General features: G+C 33.5%; 1 protein-coding gene across 1 annotated transcript in view; it reads left to right on the top strand.

The window, feature by feature from the left end:
- Positions 1-21,200, top strand: part of LOC143231891 (atrial natriuretic peptide receptor 1-like) — a 204,730-nt gene that overhangs the window by 74,500 nt on the left and 109,030 nt on the right. The window contains exon 2 of the mRNA XM_076466669.1: positions 518-632. Within this exon, the coding sequence (XP_076322784.1) occupies positions 518-632 (115 nt within the window). The remainder of the gene's footprint in view (positions 1-517; positions 633-21,200) is intronic.

The following is a 21,200-nucleotide window of genomic DNA, read 5'->3' as shown; positions in this document are numbered from 1 at the left end:
TAAAGTAGGAATATTTGGACTCTTTTGTTACCTGCTCGGCTCGGTCAAGTGATTAAGGCGCTCGACTCCTAATTTGACGGTCGTGGGTTCGAATCCTCCCTCATAATACCAAGAATGCTCGCCTTTTCAGCCGTGAGGGCGTTATTCTGTGATGGTCAATTCCATTATTTGTCAGTAAAATAGTAGCCCCAAAGGTGGCGGTAGGTGATGATGGCTAGCTGCTTTCCCTGCAAAATTAAGGACGGCTAACGCAGATAACCGTCGAGTAGCTTTGCGCGAAATTCAAAATTTTAGATCAAAGAGATTATGGAAGCGAACTCTTATCCAGGAACGTTTTTATATTTCGAGATTGAAATCACCAGCTCTATAATTTAGTGTTTAAACGTTTCTGAATTCTCTATAACAAAATTTGAATTAATACATTTATATTACTATCATATGTGGTTTATAAGTGTTTTTACTTTAACATTTTCATTGTTAACTAGTATTTCCATGACGGATTATCTGTTTCTTTCAGTCATTCTTATCTGTGGATCACCGGATACTGTACGAGAAATTCTCTTAGCTGCGGAAGAGATCAACATGGTCCAAAACGGAGAGTATGTCTTTTTCAGCATTGAATTGTTTACAAGGTAAGTAAAAATGACCATCGAGATGTTCACAGATCAATTAAAAATATTTATCGACATGTGTTCACTAGCCACAGAATGTATAAATTACACTACATGTACGATGTTTACAAGGCACTTAATAATAATTAAGATACACAGAAGTGTATCCAGATGTGTTTGAGGTGCCTAACAATGTTGTTTTCGGGTAAACTCACAAGATACGTAAGTATGTTTCAGTGTCAAATATATATACTTATCTTCACAATTAGTGCAAACACAAACTGTGAGATAACATTTTACATAAAACTTATTAACACGGATGTTACAGTATGGGCCAGCTTTCCGAATGTGCTGATTTTTACTTTATCTACGAAATAAGAGATATAGCAACTTTTCTAATAGAAAAAAAAAAAAGATTTCTGTATATTTTTGTATAGTATTCTTCACACGAGAAATTTCCAGTGGTACCTCAGTTGGATGACCCAGTTCAGTAAGTAACGAGAATGAGCTAAACTTAGTGGCTCTTATGATCGATATTCTAAATTAAAACTGCATATACAGTATTGTATGTTCAGAAGGTTTTAAAACTTTTATATTGCATTAGGGGTTAGGCAAGATATAATATGATTTCGTACTCCAGTATGAAACCATTCTTATGGTATCCAGCTTGTTAGGCCTGATGAACCCTATTTAGCGCTTGTTTGTTTTGAATTTCGTGCAAAGTTACACATTCTGGGCAAGATAATCATGCAGCTTTATAAATAATAAAACTGGAAACAATGTTAACAATATTTAACAATAAGGTTACACAATAAAAATAAATACAGTATAAATAAACAGAAAGTGATAATTAATTTGATTAATTATTTGAAGAGTGTAAGCTGGAGTTGTTTGTCTTGTTTTGAATTTCTCGCAAAGTTACGTGAGAACTGTTCGCCATATTTGTTCTTAACTTAACAGTGAAAGACTAAAGAAAACCAGCTAATCATCACCGCTTACCGCCAATTCTTGAGCTCGTTCTTTTTAAAAATGAACAGTAGAATTGACTGTCATATTATAACGCCTCCCAGGGCCAAAAGGGCGAGTACATTTGAGCATTATTGCGAGTCGAGCACCCCAAGCACCCGGTCTGACTAAGCCTTTTAAGTTGAAAAGTCTTATATTAAAGGCTAAAAAGTTATATGATTTCATTAAACAGGTAGCCCGGCATGACAAGGTGGTTAGGATACTCGACTCGTAATCTGAGGGTCGGAGTTCCGAACCTCCGTCATGCCAAACATTCTCGCCCTATAAACCGTGTTGGTGTGATAATGTAACGGTCAATCCCACTCTTCGTTGGAAAAGAATAGCCCAAGAATTGGCGGTGAGTGATGATAACAAGTTGCTTCCCTCTATTCTTACACTACTAACTTAGGGACGGCTAGCGCAGATATCCCTCGTGTAGCTTTGCGCGAAATTAAAGAAACAAACAAACATTTCCCTTAATTTTTTATATTATCGATAGGAAAATATATTTTTGTTTTCAACCAATTTTTTAAGCATTCTCTTTTAAAGTTTAATTTAATACCAGCTGCTTTTATGTGTTTCATACTTTCAAACAAGGCTTTGGATCATTGCCAAAGAACGAATATTAACTTTTGTTTTTGTTTCCAAATAAACAAATCAGTTGCACTGAAATTGAATTTAGCATGTTTCTTAGGAGAACATTAAGTTGCCGTTACGCAGGTTTATGTTGTCTAAATAATCCATGACACTTAACTCGTTTAAGCTTTATTATTCGATTATATAGTAACTAAAGTTTTTTTTTTTTCAAGATTATCTCCACTGATTGCATAAGCTTTTCATTATAATATTCGTATTTTCACAGTAGCTTATTGCTGTTTTTTTTTTAAGAACTGTGCTCTAGCATGCAGATATACGAGATTTATCCTTTTGGTTCAACAACCTGCTGTACGGAAATTCATAACTGTTGAATAATTACCTTTGTACGGCTATGTTTACCGAAACGGAGAATAAATAAGATATAATAAAACAAGCTGCTTAGTTCTCAAGCTTGTTACAGAGGATATAAGTTAAATATCTTAATAAGCTAAAACATCTTAAGTTGATGTCGTTATTATTTTAGGAAAATGATGAACCCGAAGGCTTATAGTATAGATTTGGAATGACGTAATCAACACACATGAAAACACAAGATTTATCAAGACAAAATGAAGAAGCGGTTCATGACAACAATAATATATTGTGCAACTGTTCAAAAATTCCTTATAAATGAAAACAATTCATTTAATTGAAAATTGAGCTTAATAATACCCAGCGATATGCTTCGAGAGACGGCAATATTTTCTTACACGCATATCCATCAAAACTTTGTGTGCTTTAGGTGTTGAACAGTTTGGAAATATCGCTGCTCTAACTAATGGTTAACACACCTACTGGAATATCCGAGATTTTCCGTTGTTAGCACACTCTACAAACACCGCAATTTTAGCTGTGTGTGCGTTATAAGAATGGCAGTCATTCTGATTAATCGACTTAAAACCAGAAGCAAGGAAACAGAAATGGATTTTAGAGATTTTTTTATCAAGCTCAATCATTATACCGGGCAAACATAAACTGATTGTTATATTTTCCAGGCTTATTTCGAAAACTGTTCCAAACTTAATCGCGTGGCAAAATATTTTTCAGTGTGCTTTCAAGTATACATTACTTTCTGCTATCTGGTTTGTTTGTTTTTTACTCACCTCAAAGATTGGTTAGTTTGTATTTAAAATGTTCTATGAACCCTTTTTGTCAAAGCGAGTTACAAATGAAAAAAAAATTAATATATTTTGGAACTTCGTAAAGTTATGTTTTAAAAATATCGATATTCATTGATATAATAAAAACTTCAATTCACAAGTCACATAGATTTATGCAAATAAAACAGGTTTGCTTGTCTATTTATTATCAAGCACAAAACTACATGATGGATTCTCTGTGCTCTGTCTACCTAGCATATCGAAACCCCGTTTTTAGTGTTATAAGTCCACTGACTTATCACTGAACCATCTGCGATTGGCGGCGGGTAGTGAAGACCAGTTGCCTTTCCTCTAGCTTATTACTTCTAAATGTAACTCAACGTAATTTCTACAAACAGATTACTTATCCCTCCATACGTGACTAAACACTTGATATAGCTACTAGAATACTATGTATAGAGTGACTAATCACTTGATATAGCTACTAGAATACTATGTATAGAGTGACTAATCACTTGATATAGCCACTAGAATACTATGTATAGAGTGACTAATCACTTGATATAGCTACTAGAATACTATGTATAGAGTGACTAATCACTTGATATAGCTACTAGAATACTATGTATAGAGTGACTAATCACTTGATATAGCTACTAGAATACTATGTATAGAGTGACTAATCACTTGATATAGCTACTAGAATACTATGTATAGAGTGACTAATCACTTGATATAGCTACTAGAATACTATGTATTATGTGACTAATCACTTGATATAGCTACTAGAATACTATGTATAGAGTGACTAATCACTTGATATAGCTACTAGAATACTATGTATAGAGTGACTAATCACTTGATATAGCTACTAGAATACTATGTATAGAGTGACTAATCACTTGATATAGCTACTAGAATACTATGTATAGAGTGACTAATTACTTGATATAGCTACTAGAATACTATGTAGAGTGACTAATCACTTGCTGTAATTACTAGATTATAAAGTACAAAGTGACTAATCACTTGCTATAGTTACTAGATTATAAAGTATAGAGTGACTAATCACTTGTTATAATTACTAGTTTATTAAGTATAGAGTGACTAATCACTTGTTATAATTATTAGAATATTTAGTACAAAGTGACTAATCACTTGCTATAATTACTAGATTATAAAGTATAGGCACAAGTGATCGTTTATTATGGTTGTGTTTTTTAGCGCAAACCTACACTGGTTAATTTCTTATCTATCTACCAGAAAGAGAATCAAACTCTGGGTTTCAGCGTGTCTACACTTATCCATCGTATGGCTAGTGTATTATTACAGTACTTACTCATCTTTGAATATAAACGTGACTAATTATTTGATTTTACGAAACCCTCCAAACTGTTGCAGTGAAAATATTTTTATATCTCTAACTGTTTCCCCCTCATCCCTCACGGCTAACTGCAAGTCTGACGCTGAAAATTAGGCTTTTATATTCGCGGTGGGAAGACCACAAATAATCTTTATGAATTATTACGCTAAACAACAAAGTACCTAATCTTAAGTGAAATGGTTACTTTCGTATTGATACTGTGCTTGTTTGCCTTGGGGTGAGGCAAATTACATATATATTTTTTACTATGAAACAGCGAAAAACCTGAACTTTTCGGTATATATATATATGTTTTATTTAGAAATAGTAAATATAAGTTGTTCCTTTTTTCTAAAACATTAAACCAGCCCCTTCCTTCTGATGTTAACTATATGTGCGTTAAATAAACTGTAGAATGTTAAAGATTTTGATCATTTTTTTGGCTGAGTTATATTCGTTGGAATAACTTTAAATGTAGTAATGTATCTTCAGTTACGGATTAGACGGTTCATTTCCCTTAACGGAGTTTAGTCTAGACTCTAACTCTAAATCATTATAATGCAACCTACAGTCTTGGTTCTTAATGTATGACATACTGATACGATTACTTTTTACCATTTCAAGATCAAATCGTGGTTGTACGGAACGAAACCAGCATTAGAGATTCAATGAAACCTCGAGTTGAACATTGAACGTTTCAAGTTGTGAGGGTTGTCAATATTCTTTCTTTCCTTGTTTGTTTTGAATTTCGCGCAAAACTACACGAGAGCTATCTGCGCTAGTCGTCCCTAATTTAGCAGTGTAAGACTAGAGGGAAGGCAGCTAGTGATTATCACCCACCGCCAACTCTTGGGCTACTCTTGTACTAACGAATAGTGTGATTGATCGAAACATTATAACGCTCCCACGGCTAAAAGGGCGAGCATGTATAAGAGTGACGGGGATTCGAACTCTCGACCCACAGATTACGAGTCGAGCGTCTTAACCACGTGGCTATGCCGGGACATGTCAATATTGGAACCCTAAACCAAAATGAACTGTTAAAATAGGGCATCTTACGTATTAAGAAGATTTAGAGATAATAACTGTAAGCCTATTTTAAATCATATTTTAAAGATTGTCATCACATAATCCAAAATGGAAGCAGGGTTTTGATCTTGCCAAAGGTTCTGCAGGAGTTTTCTGACACAAACAAATGTGCAGGTATTAGAAAGACAATCTTCTATTCGCAGTATTCGGGCTAGCTTTCCTCAAAATACGAATTTCACAGAAAATGGGCACACAAAATGGGACGTCAGTTTTGTCACTAAACTACTGTAAGACCCATAACTTGTTTCTTCTTGCATATTGTTTTATGAATGTTAGATTTCTATTACCGAAAACTCGGTGGTGTACATGAAATACTTTTGTTCCAAGTAAACAATAAACATAACACTTCTATGTTTAACGAAATAAAGATCTGTTAAATTAGCGATGTTTGACGAAATAAAGATCTGTTAAATTAGCGATATTTGACAAAATAAGGATTTGTTAAATTAGCGATGCTGACTAAATGCAGATCTCTTAAATTAGCGATGTTTGACTAAATAGGTATCTGTTAAATTAGCGATACTAACTAAATAAAGATCTGTTAAACTAGTGATATCTGACAAATAAAGGATTTGTTAAATTAGCGATATTTGACAAAATAAGGATTTGTTAAATTAGCGATGTTGACTAAATAAAGATCTGTTAAATTAGCGATGTTTGACGAAATAAGGATCTGTTAAATTAGCGATGCTGACTAAATAGACATCTGTTAAATTAGCGATGTTTGACGAAATAAGGATCTCTTAAATTAGCGTTACATATCAAGGAAATTCTTCTCACCAAATACCTCATTTATTTAAGACTTATTTCGACCTGTTACAAATAGAGTAGGATAAATAATTCTGCTTGCTTTGTTTCGGATGTTGTATAAAGCTATTGGAAAACGATTTGCACTAGCCGTTTTTAATTTGACAGTGATAGACTTGATAAAAGGCAGCTAGAAGTATGTATAATGATTAATATTTAGGCTAAAGCTTGCCTCCCTAATCTTATTTCACTTTTAGCGATTTTATACGTTGTAGTAGCAACAGTATAGTGGTGTTTTAGTTTTTGTTCCTTAGCACAAATGTGAATATTTTTGTTTAAAATAACTTTTTTTCATTCATAAACATCTCTCATTGTTTTCATTTATAAACAATGAATATACTATTTAAAGAAATATATTTTGTGTACGTGTGAACTTTATATTGCTATTTTAGCTTTAACAGTTAGGTGCTAGTACATACTATTGCATGTTAGATAGGCTTAAGAAATTTGCTTATTAATTCTGTTTTCGAAACTGATACGAAAGCTTGTAGGATTAACGCTTGTACATAGTTCTACATGTTGTGTTTCACATAGCCTCAAGAAGCACGCCTATTCGCCTTGATTACAACTATGGACTGTTATTTTATTCTTGTCTGAGTATACAAAACTTAATTAGTAGAACAATATTGATAGGATATTTGGCATTCCACGGATAACTGCAGTAGGTTTCAAAACAAGGCCTTAAATATTGAGAAATATCAAGAAGCATTAGGTGTAAAATGTACAAAATATTGTATGTAGATGCATTATTAATATACTAATGTAATCAGTGAATAGTGGTAATTCTAGTTCAAAACTACGCATTTTTTTTATTCTAATTGCTCATCTTAATTGGTCAAAAGTGAAGACGTCGCTGAACCAAAATCATGTTCCATTGTCATGCCGATGTTATCGAAAATGTTTACCTTGAGCTAGCCAAGGTGTCCTATAATCCATTTCGTCATCGAAATCAGGTTGAATAGTTGTGTTTAACAAACCGTTTAGCCTACAGGTGGGTGATTGATGCTCGGTTCCTCGAGGCGCACAGAACTCCAACTGTGTTACTTTGCAATAGAACAACAGGAACGTGTCGTCTAATTCGTAAATTCTCCAAGAGGCCGATTGGAGATGCTGAAATTAGAACAAAATGAAATCCAAGATGGCGCACATCGTATTGTACGCAGAAACTGAAGTTCACTCTACAAGATTGAGAAAACAGAGAAAACTCTATGCCTAAACTTACGTGTAATTACGTTTACAGATTATGGAAAAAATAAAGTGTTATTACTGTTTTCTGGAGAGAAAGGGTCGTTCGTTTTTTTCTAGTTTTATTCTCAGGTGTTTGTATAGTGTAAAAATTGGTGTAAAAATGATTAAAATGAATCTATCAAAAGGTTAACGAGTCTTAGTATTTCCAAACAATGTCAGAAAAAAGTTTGATTTCTTACTATTTTTATTCACCTAGCTTTCATGATTTATCCAAGCTTTATAAGTGAAACAATAACTTTAGATCTATTGTATCTAAAACAGATACAATATATTACAAAGTACATTGTTCTTATTGAAACATTAAAAATAGTTATACTGTTAAACCTTTTCCTGAGTTTGTTAACTACTGCTGCTGCTGATAAACTGAAGTCGGTTGATGTGGTCGTTTATCAAAGTTCTGATAAAGACATTTGTTAACAAGTAAAGAAAATCATTAAGACTACAGATATTGATTTTCTCCCTCTATTGATTTACTTTTTATATTTAATTTATACGAGGATTGTAGTTTAGAAAATTAGTTCAATAAACTTACTATCAGCTAAACCAAACAACGTACAAGACTCGGCGTTGCCAGGTGATTAAGGCGCTCGACTCCTAATCTGAGGGTCGCGGGTTCGAATCCCGGTCGCACCAAACATGCTCGCCCTTACAGCTGTGGGGGATATTATAATGTGGTTGTCAATCACACTATTCGTTGGTAGCCCAAGAGTTGGGGGTGAGTGGTGATGACTAGCTGCATTCTCTCTAGTCTTACAATGCTAAATTAAGGACGGTTAGCTCAGACAACCCTTGTGTAGCATTGCGCGAAATTCAAAACAAACAAACATCCTACATAATCTTGGAGGTTAAACATGAAAGATTTCTATGTATATATACTAAATCCGAACAAGACATTGGTGACCATGGTCTGCCAAAGATCTCTTCTCTCGAAGTACATAGTATTTCTAATGTCGATACATTCATCCATTTATACAGACTCCTGATATAAGCCAACTTCAGTCTTCCACGCTCTCTCTTTCCTTCAATCTCTAGTTACGACCAGAATTTCAATTTTTTTCCCTCATAATATGTTCTAAAACTCCAACTGTCTCTTTCTGATAAGTCAGTCAGCAGCTTCCACCTGCTCTCGACAAACAATCTCCGTTTGAAATGTGACTTCTTCATCATACCTTCATGGATTTACGTGATATTTAATCTCATATCACAAACCTTTATAATAACGTTTATAAAGTATCATAGCAAGTAATAACTCACATATTTAAACTATCTCATAGCGATAGTCGTTACGATTCAAGTTCCTTCAATTGCTTTTTTCTCAAATTTTCAAATCAGTCAAATACGACTTCTTTTGAAGAGCATCTCTCAACACCAACTTAAAAGTAAGGTTCAAAATATGGTGAAGAAATCACTACAAATAAAATTTGTATTTTTTAAAATAATTCTATGATACCACTCGATAAATTGAAATTTACAATAATCTTTCAGGGCATATTAAGATGATTTCTGGTGAAATTTCTTATAATATTCCGTATTTGTGGCCTTATTCGTTTGTTTGTTCTTTCTTGAATTTCGAGCAAAGCTACTCGAGGGCTATCTGCGCTAGTCGTCCCTAATTTAGCAGTGTAAGACTAGATAGAAGGCAGCTAGTCATCACCATCCACCGCCAGCTCTTGGGCTACTCTTTTACCAACGAATAGTGGGATTGACCGTAACATTATATCGGCCCCACCGCTGAAAGAGCGAGCATGTTTGGTGCAACTGGGGTTCGAACCCACGACCCTTGGATTACGAGTCGAACGCCTTAACACGCGTAACCATGCCGAGCCTACCTTTATTTGTTATGTATTGAAGTATGTGAATTTTAAAAGAGTTTAGAACTTCTAACAAGTTTCTATGGAAACAAAGTGTATTCAACTGGAACTTAACTTCTCTATTGTACTGAGACATCTAAGTAACGAAACAGGGACACCACCAAAAATTCACTTTTATGTCATTTGATTTAGAAATTTATTATGACAGCCTGTGAGATTGGAGATTACTAGATGGCGCATTTATCATTCTTCTCGAATGTAATATATTAATAAATTAAAATTTGATACGGAGAGAAAAAAATTTGCTGTTATCTCCATATCTTACAATTTACAAGGGGGAGATTATTTTTTCATGCATTAATTTTGAATATTTTAAAAGTAAAGTAAGGAATACATTAATTTTAACAGTGGATAAAAGTAGTTTTTTTCCCATGCATTATACTCTTTATATGTAGTGTTACTAATTAATTCCTGGACGGTCCTTTTTGCTTGGTGTTATTAAATGAGCAACTTACTTTGTGGCTTTGACATCAAATCAAACACTTGCTGAAAAACACATTTAAGTCGAACAGAGTAAAGATTAATAAACGTAATGATATTGTTATGTCACAATTTTATATCCTTTGAATCTGTTACTACTTCCGATATATTTAATGTTATTACTCGTGTATTTATAAGTCAAAAAAAAAAATAAATCTTCTTTACCCTAAGACCTGGGGACTTTGAGACGAGAAGAAGTGTAGCGTTTGTGAATAAATGATACAAATCGACTAAATTAATCTATTTTTACTTCTAAGTGATAATACATCGAATTTATTTTCTTCCTTACAAGGTATTCTGAAAGAATGGTACAAAGGAAATGTGTACAAATAATGAAGGCACTACATTAAAGAATCCAATTTAATATGAAGGAAATGAAATAATTATATTACATGTGTAAATCATTCTTGTAACTCGGTTTTACAGTTCCCAACTATTAGATACATCAAGCTAAAAAGAATGTTAGCTTTCGAATTTTCAAAGAAAGCATTTCAAACATTGTCAAAATGAATCAGCGAATAGAGTGTCTTGCCTGAACAGCGTCAAGTCTATGAACTTTTACAACCCTAAAATCAGCGGCTCGATTCCCATTCTGCGGAGATAGCGCGGAGCTGAATGTAGTTTTTCTATGAGAAAATGTTTACACTTAATGAACAGTTAATAAGCTTATTTGAAGGTTAGGACAATTTCTTTGGCTTTTCTCTCTTTTCAACAGATAGAATTTTTTTTAAAAGGGAAAGAGTCAATCAAAAACAGTTTGTGAAATTTAAATATGGTATATTAATTTTAAGTGTGAAGTTAAATTAAGTTCCACTTTCTCTATTTTACGAAGTGCTGGAAGTGACTGAGTCAATTACGTGTCTTTGACGTGAAAAAAGGAGAAAGCAGCACTTCCACTGTTGCCCAGCAAAACACGTACTTTAATATAATAAATACTTCTTAAAGATCGAGCATACTTCGTTGGAGTCTTTTTGTAGAATGATTCTAAAGAAGGAATGTGACGCTTAAGCTGGGACGCATCGCTGTAATGAAATTGAAACGTGAACATCGAACGAAGTTGCGTTTTTTTCTACAAAAAATATTTGGTTAATCTTTTGAAAGGAAATTGTGTGGATTTTATTGTTTTATTTTATTGTTATTATTGTTTACTTTTCGACACACAGCGATGTAAATATAGTTCCCCAGTGGCACAGATGTATGTCTGCGAACTCACACCGCTAGAAGTTGGGTTTCGATACCCGTGGTGAGAAGAGTACAGACAGCCCATTGTGTGACTTTGTGTTTAATTCTAAACAAACAAAAACTACATATAAATATTCATATGATCTTATTGTAATAATAAACAAATATGAACCAATCCCTTCAGCACTATTAAGAACAAATTCCATTACGTGTATTTCAATAATTGAACAATATTTTACGGTTTTGACAATTACAAATATTTTTTATAAAGAAAATAGATTTGTTTTGTGTTTTTTTATTTCGCACAAAGCTACTCAAGGGCTATCTGTGTTAGTCATTTCTAATTTAGCAGTGTAAGAGTAGAGGAAAGGCAGCTGGTCATCACCACCCACCGCCAACTCTTGGGCTACTCTTTTTACCAACGAATATTGAGATTTACCTTATATTTATACTGCTCCCACGGCGAGCATATTTAGTGTAACAGTGATTGGAACCCACGACCCTAAGATTACGAGTCGAACACCCATAACTACCTGGTCATGTCTGGCCTATCGATACAAACATAATACTTAATTTATATCACACTTTTGATAACAATAAATTTGTCATTGTTTAGTTATATAAAGTTCCCATGACATCACAGACAACATTTGGTACCTGTTCTTGACAGAGTACGATTCGAACGCCTTAACCCACCTGGCCATGCCGGGCCCAAGAAAACTGATATATTTTCTATTATTTTTCACAACATTTACGTATTCTACAACAGTTGTAAAATGTATATAATTTAAAAAAATAACAATTTGTTTGTTTGCTTTTAAGGGAAGAAATACACAACTGTGTTCTGCCCACCGCAAATATAAAAACCCGGTTTTAAGCTCTCAGACCTATAGTTGAGCTGTCACGAAACACAATAACGGGATGAAATTCGTTTTGTTTTTTATTCTTTCTACAGGTTTCTTCCTGTAAGCCTTTAGCAAGTTTAGCTATGTACTAACACTGTAAAGTAAGCCTTTGGCAAGTTTAGCTATGTACTAACATTGTAAAGTAAGCCTTGTGCAAGTTTAGCTATGTACTAACATTGTAAAGTAAGCCTTGTGCAAGTTTAGCTATGTACTAACATTGTAAAGTAAGCCTTTTGCAAGTTTAGCTATGTACTAACATTGTAAAGTAAGCCTTTTGCAAGTTTAGCTATGTACTAACATTGTAAAGTAAGCCTTGTGCAAGTTTAGCTATGTACTAACATTGTAAAGTAAGCCTTTTGCAAGTTTAGCTATGTACTAACATTGTAAAGTAAGCCTTTTGCAAGTTTAGCTATGTACTAACATTGTAAAGTAAGCCTTTTCAAGTTTAGCTATGTACTAACATTGTAAAGTAAGCCTTTTGCAAGTTTAGCTATGTACTAAAGTGGTAAAGTAAGCCTTGTGCAAGTTTAGCTATGTACTAACATTGTAAAGTAAGCCTTTTGCAAGTTTAGCAATGTACTAACATTGTAAAGTAAGTCTTTTACAAGTTTAGCTATGTAACTAACATTGTAAAGTAAGCCTTTTGCAAGTTTAGCTATGTACTAACATTGTAAAGTAAGCCTTTTACAAGTTTAGCTATGTACTAACATTGTAAAGAGAGTCTTTTAAAGTTTAGCTATGTACTAACGTTGTAAAGTAAGCCTTTTCCAAGTTTAGCTATGTACTAATATTGTAAAGTAAGCCTTTTGCAAGTTTAGCTATGAACTAACATTGTAAAGTAAGCCTTTTGCAAGTTTAGCTGTGTACTAACACTGTAAAGTAAGCCTTTGCAAGTTTAGCTATGTACTAACACTGTAAAGTAAGCCTTTTACAAGTTTAGCTATGTACTAACATTGTAAAGTAAGCCTTTGCAAGTTTAGCTATGTACTAACATTGTAAAGTAAGTCTTTTACAAGTTTAGCTATGTACTAACACTGTAAAGTAAGCCTTTGGCAAGTTTAGCTATATTACTAACATTGTAAAGTAAGCCTTTTACAAGTTTAGCTATGTTACTAACATTGTAAAGTAAGCCTTTTACAAGTTTAGCTATGTACTAACATTGTAAAGTAAGCCTTTTAAAGTTTAGCTATGTACTAACATTGTAAAGTAAGCCTTTGTAAGTTTAGCAATTGTGCACTAACATTGTAAAGTAAGCCTTTTACTAGGTTTAGTTTAACTAACATTGTAAAGTAACATTGTAAAGTAAGTAAACCTTTAAAGTAAGTTTAGCTATGCACTAACACTGTAAAGTAAGCCTTTTGCAAGTTTAGCTATGTAATACTAACATTGTAAAGTAAGCCTTTGCAAGTTTAGCTATGTACTAACATTGTAAAGTAAGCCTTTTACAAGTTTAGCTATGTACTAACATTGTAAAGTAAACCTTTGCAAGTTTAGCTTTAGCTATGTACTAACACTGTAAAGTAAACCTTTTGCAAGTTTAGCTATGTACTAACATTGTAAAGTAAACCTTTTGCAAGTTTAGCTATGTACTAACACTGTAAAGTAAGCCTTTTTACAAGTTTAGCTATGTACTAACATTGTAAAGTAAGCCTTTGCAAGTTTAGCTATGTACTAACATTGTAAAGTAAAGCTTTTACAAGTTTAGCTATGTACTAACATTGTAAAGTAAGCCTTTTACAAGTTTAGCTATGTACTAACATTGTAAAGTAAGCCTTTTAAAGCAAGTTTAGCTATGTACTAACACTGTAAAGTAAACATTGCCCAGCAAGTTTAGCTATGTACTAACATTGTAAAAGCCTAAAGCTTTAAGTTTAGCTATGTACTAACATTGTAAAGTAAGCCTTTTGCAAGTTTAGCTATGTACTAACACTGTAAAGTAAGCCTTGTGCTAAGTTTAGCTTTATGTACTAACACTGTAAAGTAAGCCTTTTACAAGTTTAGCTATGCACTAACACTGTAAAGTAAGCCTTTTGCAAGTTTAGCTATGTTACTAACATTGTAAAGTAAGCCTTTTACAAGTTTAGCTATGTACTAACATTGTAAAGTAAGCCTTTTAGCAAGTTTAGCTATGTACTAACATTGTAAAGTAAACCTTTTACAAGTTTAGCTATGTACTAACATTGTAAAGTAAGCCTTTTGCAAGTTTAGCTGTAAGCCTACTAACATTGTAAAGTAAAGCCTTTGCAAGTTTAGCAATGTACTAACATTGTAAAGTAAGCCTTTTGCAAGTTTAGCTATGTACTAACATTGTAAAGTAAGCCTTTTGCAAGTTTAGCTATGTACTAACATTGTAAAGTAAGCCTTTTGCAAGTTTAGCTATGTACTAACATTGTAAAGTAAGCCTTTTGCAAGTTTAGCTATGTACTAACACATAACTAACATTGTAAAGTAAGCCTTTGCAAGTTTAGCTATGTAACTAACATTGTAAAGTAAGCCTTTGCAAGTTTAGCTATGTACTAACATTGTAAAGTAAGCCTTTGCAAGTTTAGCTATGTACTAACATTGTAAAGTAAGCCTTTTACAAGTTTAGCTATGTTACTAACATTGTAAAGTAAGCCTTTGTGCAAGTTTAGCTATGTACTAACATTGTAAAGTAAGCCTTTTGCAAGTTTAGCTATGTACTAACATTGTAAAGTAAGCCTTTTGCAAGTTTAGCTATGTACTAACATTGTAAAGTAAACCTTGTACAAGTTTAGTTTAGCTATAAAGTAAGCCTGTAACAACATTGTAAAGTAAACCTTTGCCTTGTAAGTTTAGCTATGTACTAACATTGTAAAGTAAGCCTTGTGCAAGTTTAGCTATGTTACTAACATTGTAAAGTAAGCCTTTGAAAGTTTAGCTATGTACTAACATTGTAAAGTAAGCCTTGCTATGCACAAGTTTAGCTATTAAGCCTTTTGCAAGTTTAGCTATGTACTAACATTGTAAAGTAAGCCTTTGTAAGTTTAGCTATGTACTAACATTGTAAAGTAATTTTACAAGTTTAGCTATGTAACTAACATTGTAAACCAACATTGTAAAGTAAGCCTTTTGCAAGTTTAGCTATGTACTAACATTGTAAAGTAAAGCCTTTTGCAAGTTTAGCTATGTACTAACATTGTAAAGTAAGCCTTTGCAAGTTTAGCTATGTACTAACATTGTAAAGTAAGCCTTTTACAAGTTTAGCCTTTGCAAGTTTAGCTATGCACTAACATGTGTACTAACATTGTAAAGTAAGCCTTTAACACCAACATTGTTGCCTTTGTTTAGCTGTGTACTAACATTGTAAAGTAAGCCATTGTAAAGTAAGCCTTGCAAGTTTAGCTATGCACTAACATTGTAAAGTAAAGCCTTTGGCAAGTTTAGCTATGTACTAACATTGTAAAGTAAGCCTTTTGTAAGTTTAGCTATGCACTAACATTGTAAAGTAAGCCTTTGGCAAGTTTAGCTATGTACTAACATTGTAAAGTAAGCCTTTGTAAGTTTAGCTATGTACTAACATTGTAAAGTAAGCCTTTTGCAAGTTTAGCTATATAACATTGTAAAAAGTAAGCCTTTGCAAGTAACATTGTAAAGCTATGTACTTGATAAAGTTTTTTATAAGTTTAGCTATGTACTAACATTGTAAAGTAAAGTTTAATTATGTACTTTGCAAGTTTAGCTATGCACTAACATTGTAAAGTAAAGCTTTTACAAGTTTAGCTATGTACTAACATTGCACTAACATTGTAAAGTAAGCCTTTGTGCAAGTTTAGCTATGTACTAACATTGTAAAGCCTTAAGTTTTTACTAACATTGTAAAGTAAGCCTTTGCACTAACATTGTAAAGTAAGCCTTTTGCAAGTTTAGCTATGCACCAACATTGTAAAGTAAGCCTTTTGCAAGTTTAGCTATGCACTAACATTGTAAAGTAAGTCTTTGCAAGTTTAGCTATGCACCAACATTGTAAAGTAAACCTTTGCAAGTTTAGCTATGCACTAACATTGTAAAAGCCTAAGCCCTTGTAGTTAAGTTTAGCTATGTACTAACATTGTAAAGTAAGCCTTTTACAAGTTTAGCTATGCACTAACATTGTAAAGTAAGCCTTTTGCAAGTTTAGCTATGTACTAACATTGTAAAAGTAAGCCTTTTGCAAGTTTAGCTGTGTACTAACATTGTAAAGTAAGCCTTTTGTAAGTTTAGCTAGCTATGCACTAACATTGTAAAGTAACACCTTTTTTGCAAGTTTAGCTATGTTTTTGTAAAGTAGTTTAAGCTATGTACTAACATTGTAAAGTAAGCCCTTTTGCAAGTTTAGCTATGTACTAACATTGTAAAGTAAGCCTTTGTAAGTTTAGCTATGTACTAACATTGTAAAGTAAAGTTTAGCTTTAACAAAAGTAAGCCTTTAAGTTTAGCTATGTACTAACATTGTAAAGTAAGCCTTTTGTAAGTTTAGCTATGCACTAACATTGTAAAGTAAAGCCTTTGTAAGTTTAGCTATGCACTAACATTGTAAAGTAAGCCTTTTGCAAGTTTAGCTATGTACTAACATTGTAAAGTAAGCCTTTTGTAAGTTTAGCTATGTACTAACATTGTAAAGTAAGCCTTTTGTAAGTTTAGCTATGTACTAACATTGTAAAGTAAGCCTTTTGCAAGTTTAGCTATGTACTAACTAACATTTGTAAAAGTAAGCCTTTGTAAGTTTAGCTTTTAGCTATGTACTAACATTGTAAAGTAAGCCTTTTGTAAGTTTAGCTATGTACTAACATTGTAAAGTAAGCCTTTTGCAAGTTTAGCTGTGTACTAACATTGTAAAGTAAGCCTTGTGTAAGTTTAGCTATGTACTAACATTGTAACGTAAGCCTTTTCTAAAGCATTTAGTTTCAAATGCTTATTATCAAATAGTTTTAAGGTCATTCTCTAAAGTGTTCATTTCTTAAAATAAAAATATAAATAAATTTTATTGTAAACACCATCCGTGTGTGTGTGTTTTTCTTATAACAAAGCCCCATCGGGTTATCTGCTGAGTCCACCGAGGGGAATCGAACCGCTTATATTAACGTTATAAATCCGTAGACTTGCCGCTGTATAAGGGGGGACTCATTCGTGAGACAAAAGTGGCTTCAAAATACAACGGTTAGCGTGTCCGGATGGTGAATCATCTATCAATAAGTAGGATTCACTACTAAGTACGATACACTAACCGCTAACAAGACCCATTACCAACTAATAAATATAATATTCTGGCAATAAATAAAATTCAACATTAAATAGTTAGTAAAACCTACTAGCAAAAAGCAAGCACAACCAACTATAAGTAATTAAGTATAATCTACTAACAACAGCTGATGATAAATGAGACGGCGTAAATAACTTGAATTGATGAAAAATGGAAGATTACCTGTTCGTGACACATAATGCTAGATAACACCGATACGTAACACATTAGTAGCCACCAAAGACATTTAGAAAACCTGAAATGTCAAAACGACAAAAACCTTACTTGTAATGACCTAATTTTGAACATAGACACAATGCTTTATTAATGAGCATTGTTTTAACTTTATGCGAAAATTTTACAATACGAAATGCCTAAAAGCTTGTGATGTATCGCTCACCACTAAGAATGTTCAGTACGATGTATAATGTATCTCTGTTTTTCTTTCTTATCTTTACAACGAGACTTGGATGTATAAAAGTATCAAGCTTTAAATTAGTGGACACGAAAAAAACAAACAAAGTAAAAGAGTCCACGTGAGATGTGTTTATATATCGGATCTATTTCAAAGAGAGCTGATGTTTCAAAACCAAACCATTCTGATTTTATTTCTTTAAGTGAACTAAATGAATGCAAAATATAAGTTAGCATGAACATTTTACAATCAGCTGTGGCAAGCTGAATCAGTGTGTATTTTCTACTCTACTTTAGTTTGGTTGGGACTTAAACAAAATGGTATCCTAAAAATTAATTAATTAATCAAAAAATTTATACTGACGTTCTAAACCCCATGGCCCGGCAAGGCCAAGCGTGTTAAGGCGTGCGACTCGTAATCTGAGGGTCGCGGGTTCACATCCCGGTCGTGCCAAACATGCTCGCCCTTTCAGCCGTGGGGGCGTTATATTGTGACGGTTAATTACACTATTCGTTGGTAAAAGAGTAGCCCAAGAGTTGGCGGTGGGTGGTGATGACTAGCTGCCTTCCATCTATTCTCACACTGCTAAATTAGGGACGGCTAGCACAGATAGCCTTCGAGTAGCTTTGTGCGAAATTCCAAAACAAAGAAACTAAACCCCATACAAAAACCCATCAGAAACATCGGTCACAGTGTAACAGGACCAGATAAAAGCGACCGTTGATATTAATTGTTAGCCAGAGAAATTATTCTGATGACTTATTTCATACAGGATTTGACACCCCAATGGCGCATCAGCGGACTTACAACCCTAGAGACCGGGTTTTAATACCCGTGGTAAACAGAGCACAGATAACTCATTCTGTAGAGTTTGTGCTCAACTTCAAACAAGCGTATAGGATTCGATACACATTTAGCTGCCTTTGTGTAACTCATACAGCAAACTGGAGAATAATAATTGAATTAATTAATTATTTATATCCCAAAAATTGTCAATAATTAAAATGGAAATATATTAGCAGATTAACTGTGAGGAAGTTTCTCATTAGGAAATCAATGTAACTACTGTATACCTTGAAGATGACGAACCTGTACTAGTGTGTACATTGTGTTCAGTCGTAAGTAAAAGTTCTATAACATCTAATTAAAACAGTTTGAATCCATTAATGAGAACGTTATTAACTTCTAATCAGAAGTTACATCGTTAGATCAAAATTAATAACCAACTCAGTAAGGACTTTAAGTAATTAAATATATCTTTTTTTTTACCTGAAGTTATTAAAGTGTAATGTTATATCAGTGGGGTACCGTCGCTGTTAAAGATATTTCATTAGCTGTCATAATTTAGTGGATTATACTGCCACCTAAGTCCATTAATAACTAATTTGCTATTTTAATTACTTTATGTTTTTTTGTTTTACACTTTTATTAGTTTTTCATATTTTTTATTTATTATTAAGGATTATTTTATCATTCTAGGTTCAGGCTTCTAATCTTTAGGGATGTACTGACAACAATTTTTTATGTTGGCAGAGACCGAGGTTCGAGCCCGAGTCCTCTTGATAGAAGTACGATTATGTTATCCACGTTTACAAGTGAATAAACTCACTGTTTGAATATTTTAGAGATACCCCCCAGTGGCTCAGCGGTATGTCTGCTGACTAACAACGCTAAAATCCAAGTTTCGATACCCGTGGTGTGCAGAGCACAGGAAGCCCATTGTGAGGATTTGTGCTTAATTCAAAACAACAACAACATTTTAAAGATGAGCAATCACGTTTTACACCGTTATATTTTAGGATGACTGTGCTAGCAGTTAGAAACCATTTTACATCTTTTCTTACGTGTGGTTCATATCTTTTATTTTAAAATTATTCTGTTTTATTGCACGGTTTTCTTATTCCACCATGATGAGCTAGTTTTGAGTCTCGTATGTTTACTTTACCCCTGAATTACAGCTTTCCCTTTTCGCTTCACCGGTACATTGAGATCCACATTCATATGGGATATTGTAGTATAAATGTCTTTTATTTTCTTCTATATTGAGTCTTAAGGTGGTTTGATGTGTACCAGCTTGATATTATTGTGATGCACTTTCGAAAACTGTTCTGATTTTATGTTACTTGTGTATACTCCATAACTATTCGGAGAAATCTTCTACATAAGGCAATACTGGTGAATACCATCCTGATGTTCTAAGTACTCACCAGTTTTATTTCTTGTTTTCTTTGTTTCTTTGCTGTTACAATTCTTGTTTATTCTTCAAACTAGACAGTCTGTCACTCCTGTCTTTATATTGTTGAGAGTGGTTTGTTTTATTTTCGAGACATTCACCTGTATCTATGCATTTCTTGTAAACTCCTGTTGTATGTGAGCTATGTGCCCTGGTAATTATCATAGCACTGAGTAGACACACACTGCAGACACGATTCATGAACCATCTGAACAGAAGGCATCCTGCTATACAATTCTCGCAATAGAAATATAAAATAGAACAGTGTTTCATTTTTTTTCAATCACTAAAACTTCAGTATCGAATTCCGGCCACTATCGTTACAGAAACAGTGGTTCTCAGAACACCCTAAAGATGGCAGCCAAAATAAGTTTTGTTTTTTAAATTTTGCGGAAAGCTACACGAACGCGATCTGCGCTAGCCGTCCCTAATTTAGCACTGTGAGACTAGAGGGAAGGCAGCTAGTCATCACCACCCACAGCTAACGCTAACCAACGAATAGTGGGATTGACCATCGTATTATAACGCCCCAACGGCTGAATAGGCTAACATGTTTGATGCGACGGAGATTCGAATCCGCGACCCTCGAATTACGAGTCCAACGCCTTGACCCATCTGGCCAAGTTAACTACCTTTTTCGCAGACGGTATATTGGTCTCATTTTACTTGAAATTTGAAAACGGCTGAAAACAATAATTATATAATTATAGCAATAAAAATGTGTTAATATTCGTTTAAAGTGTTTTTTTTTTCGGAGTCCGAAATATTATATTCAAAAACATGTTTCTACCTGATACGTTTGTAGAATATATGAAGAAAAACGTCTAATCTGGGAATTCAATCTATGAAGCCTATTTATATTCTTTACTTGAACGTATCGAACACTAAATGTAACATTCGGCACTGCAATAAATGACAATATCAGTTCTATATGAAGTCTTCCATACTAAGGTAAGAAGGTGTTTGTTGGTGTTTATTTCACACTGTGACTGCTCTGGTCACATTAACTGACGTAA

The sequence above is a fragment of the Tachypleus tridentatus genome, chromosome 11, assembly GCF_004210375.1.
Source record: "Tachypleus tridentatus isolate NWPU-2018 chromosome 11, ASM421037v1, whole genome shotgun sequence".
NCBI lineage: Eukaryota > Metazoa > Arthropoda > Merostomata > Xiphosura > Limulidae > Tachypleus > Tachypleus tridentatus.
This window is presented reverse-complemented; position numbering and strand designations above follow the sequence as displayed.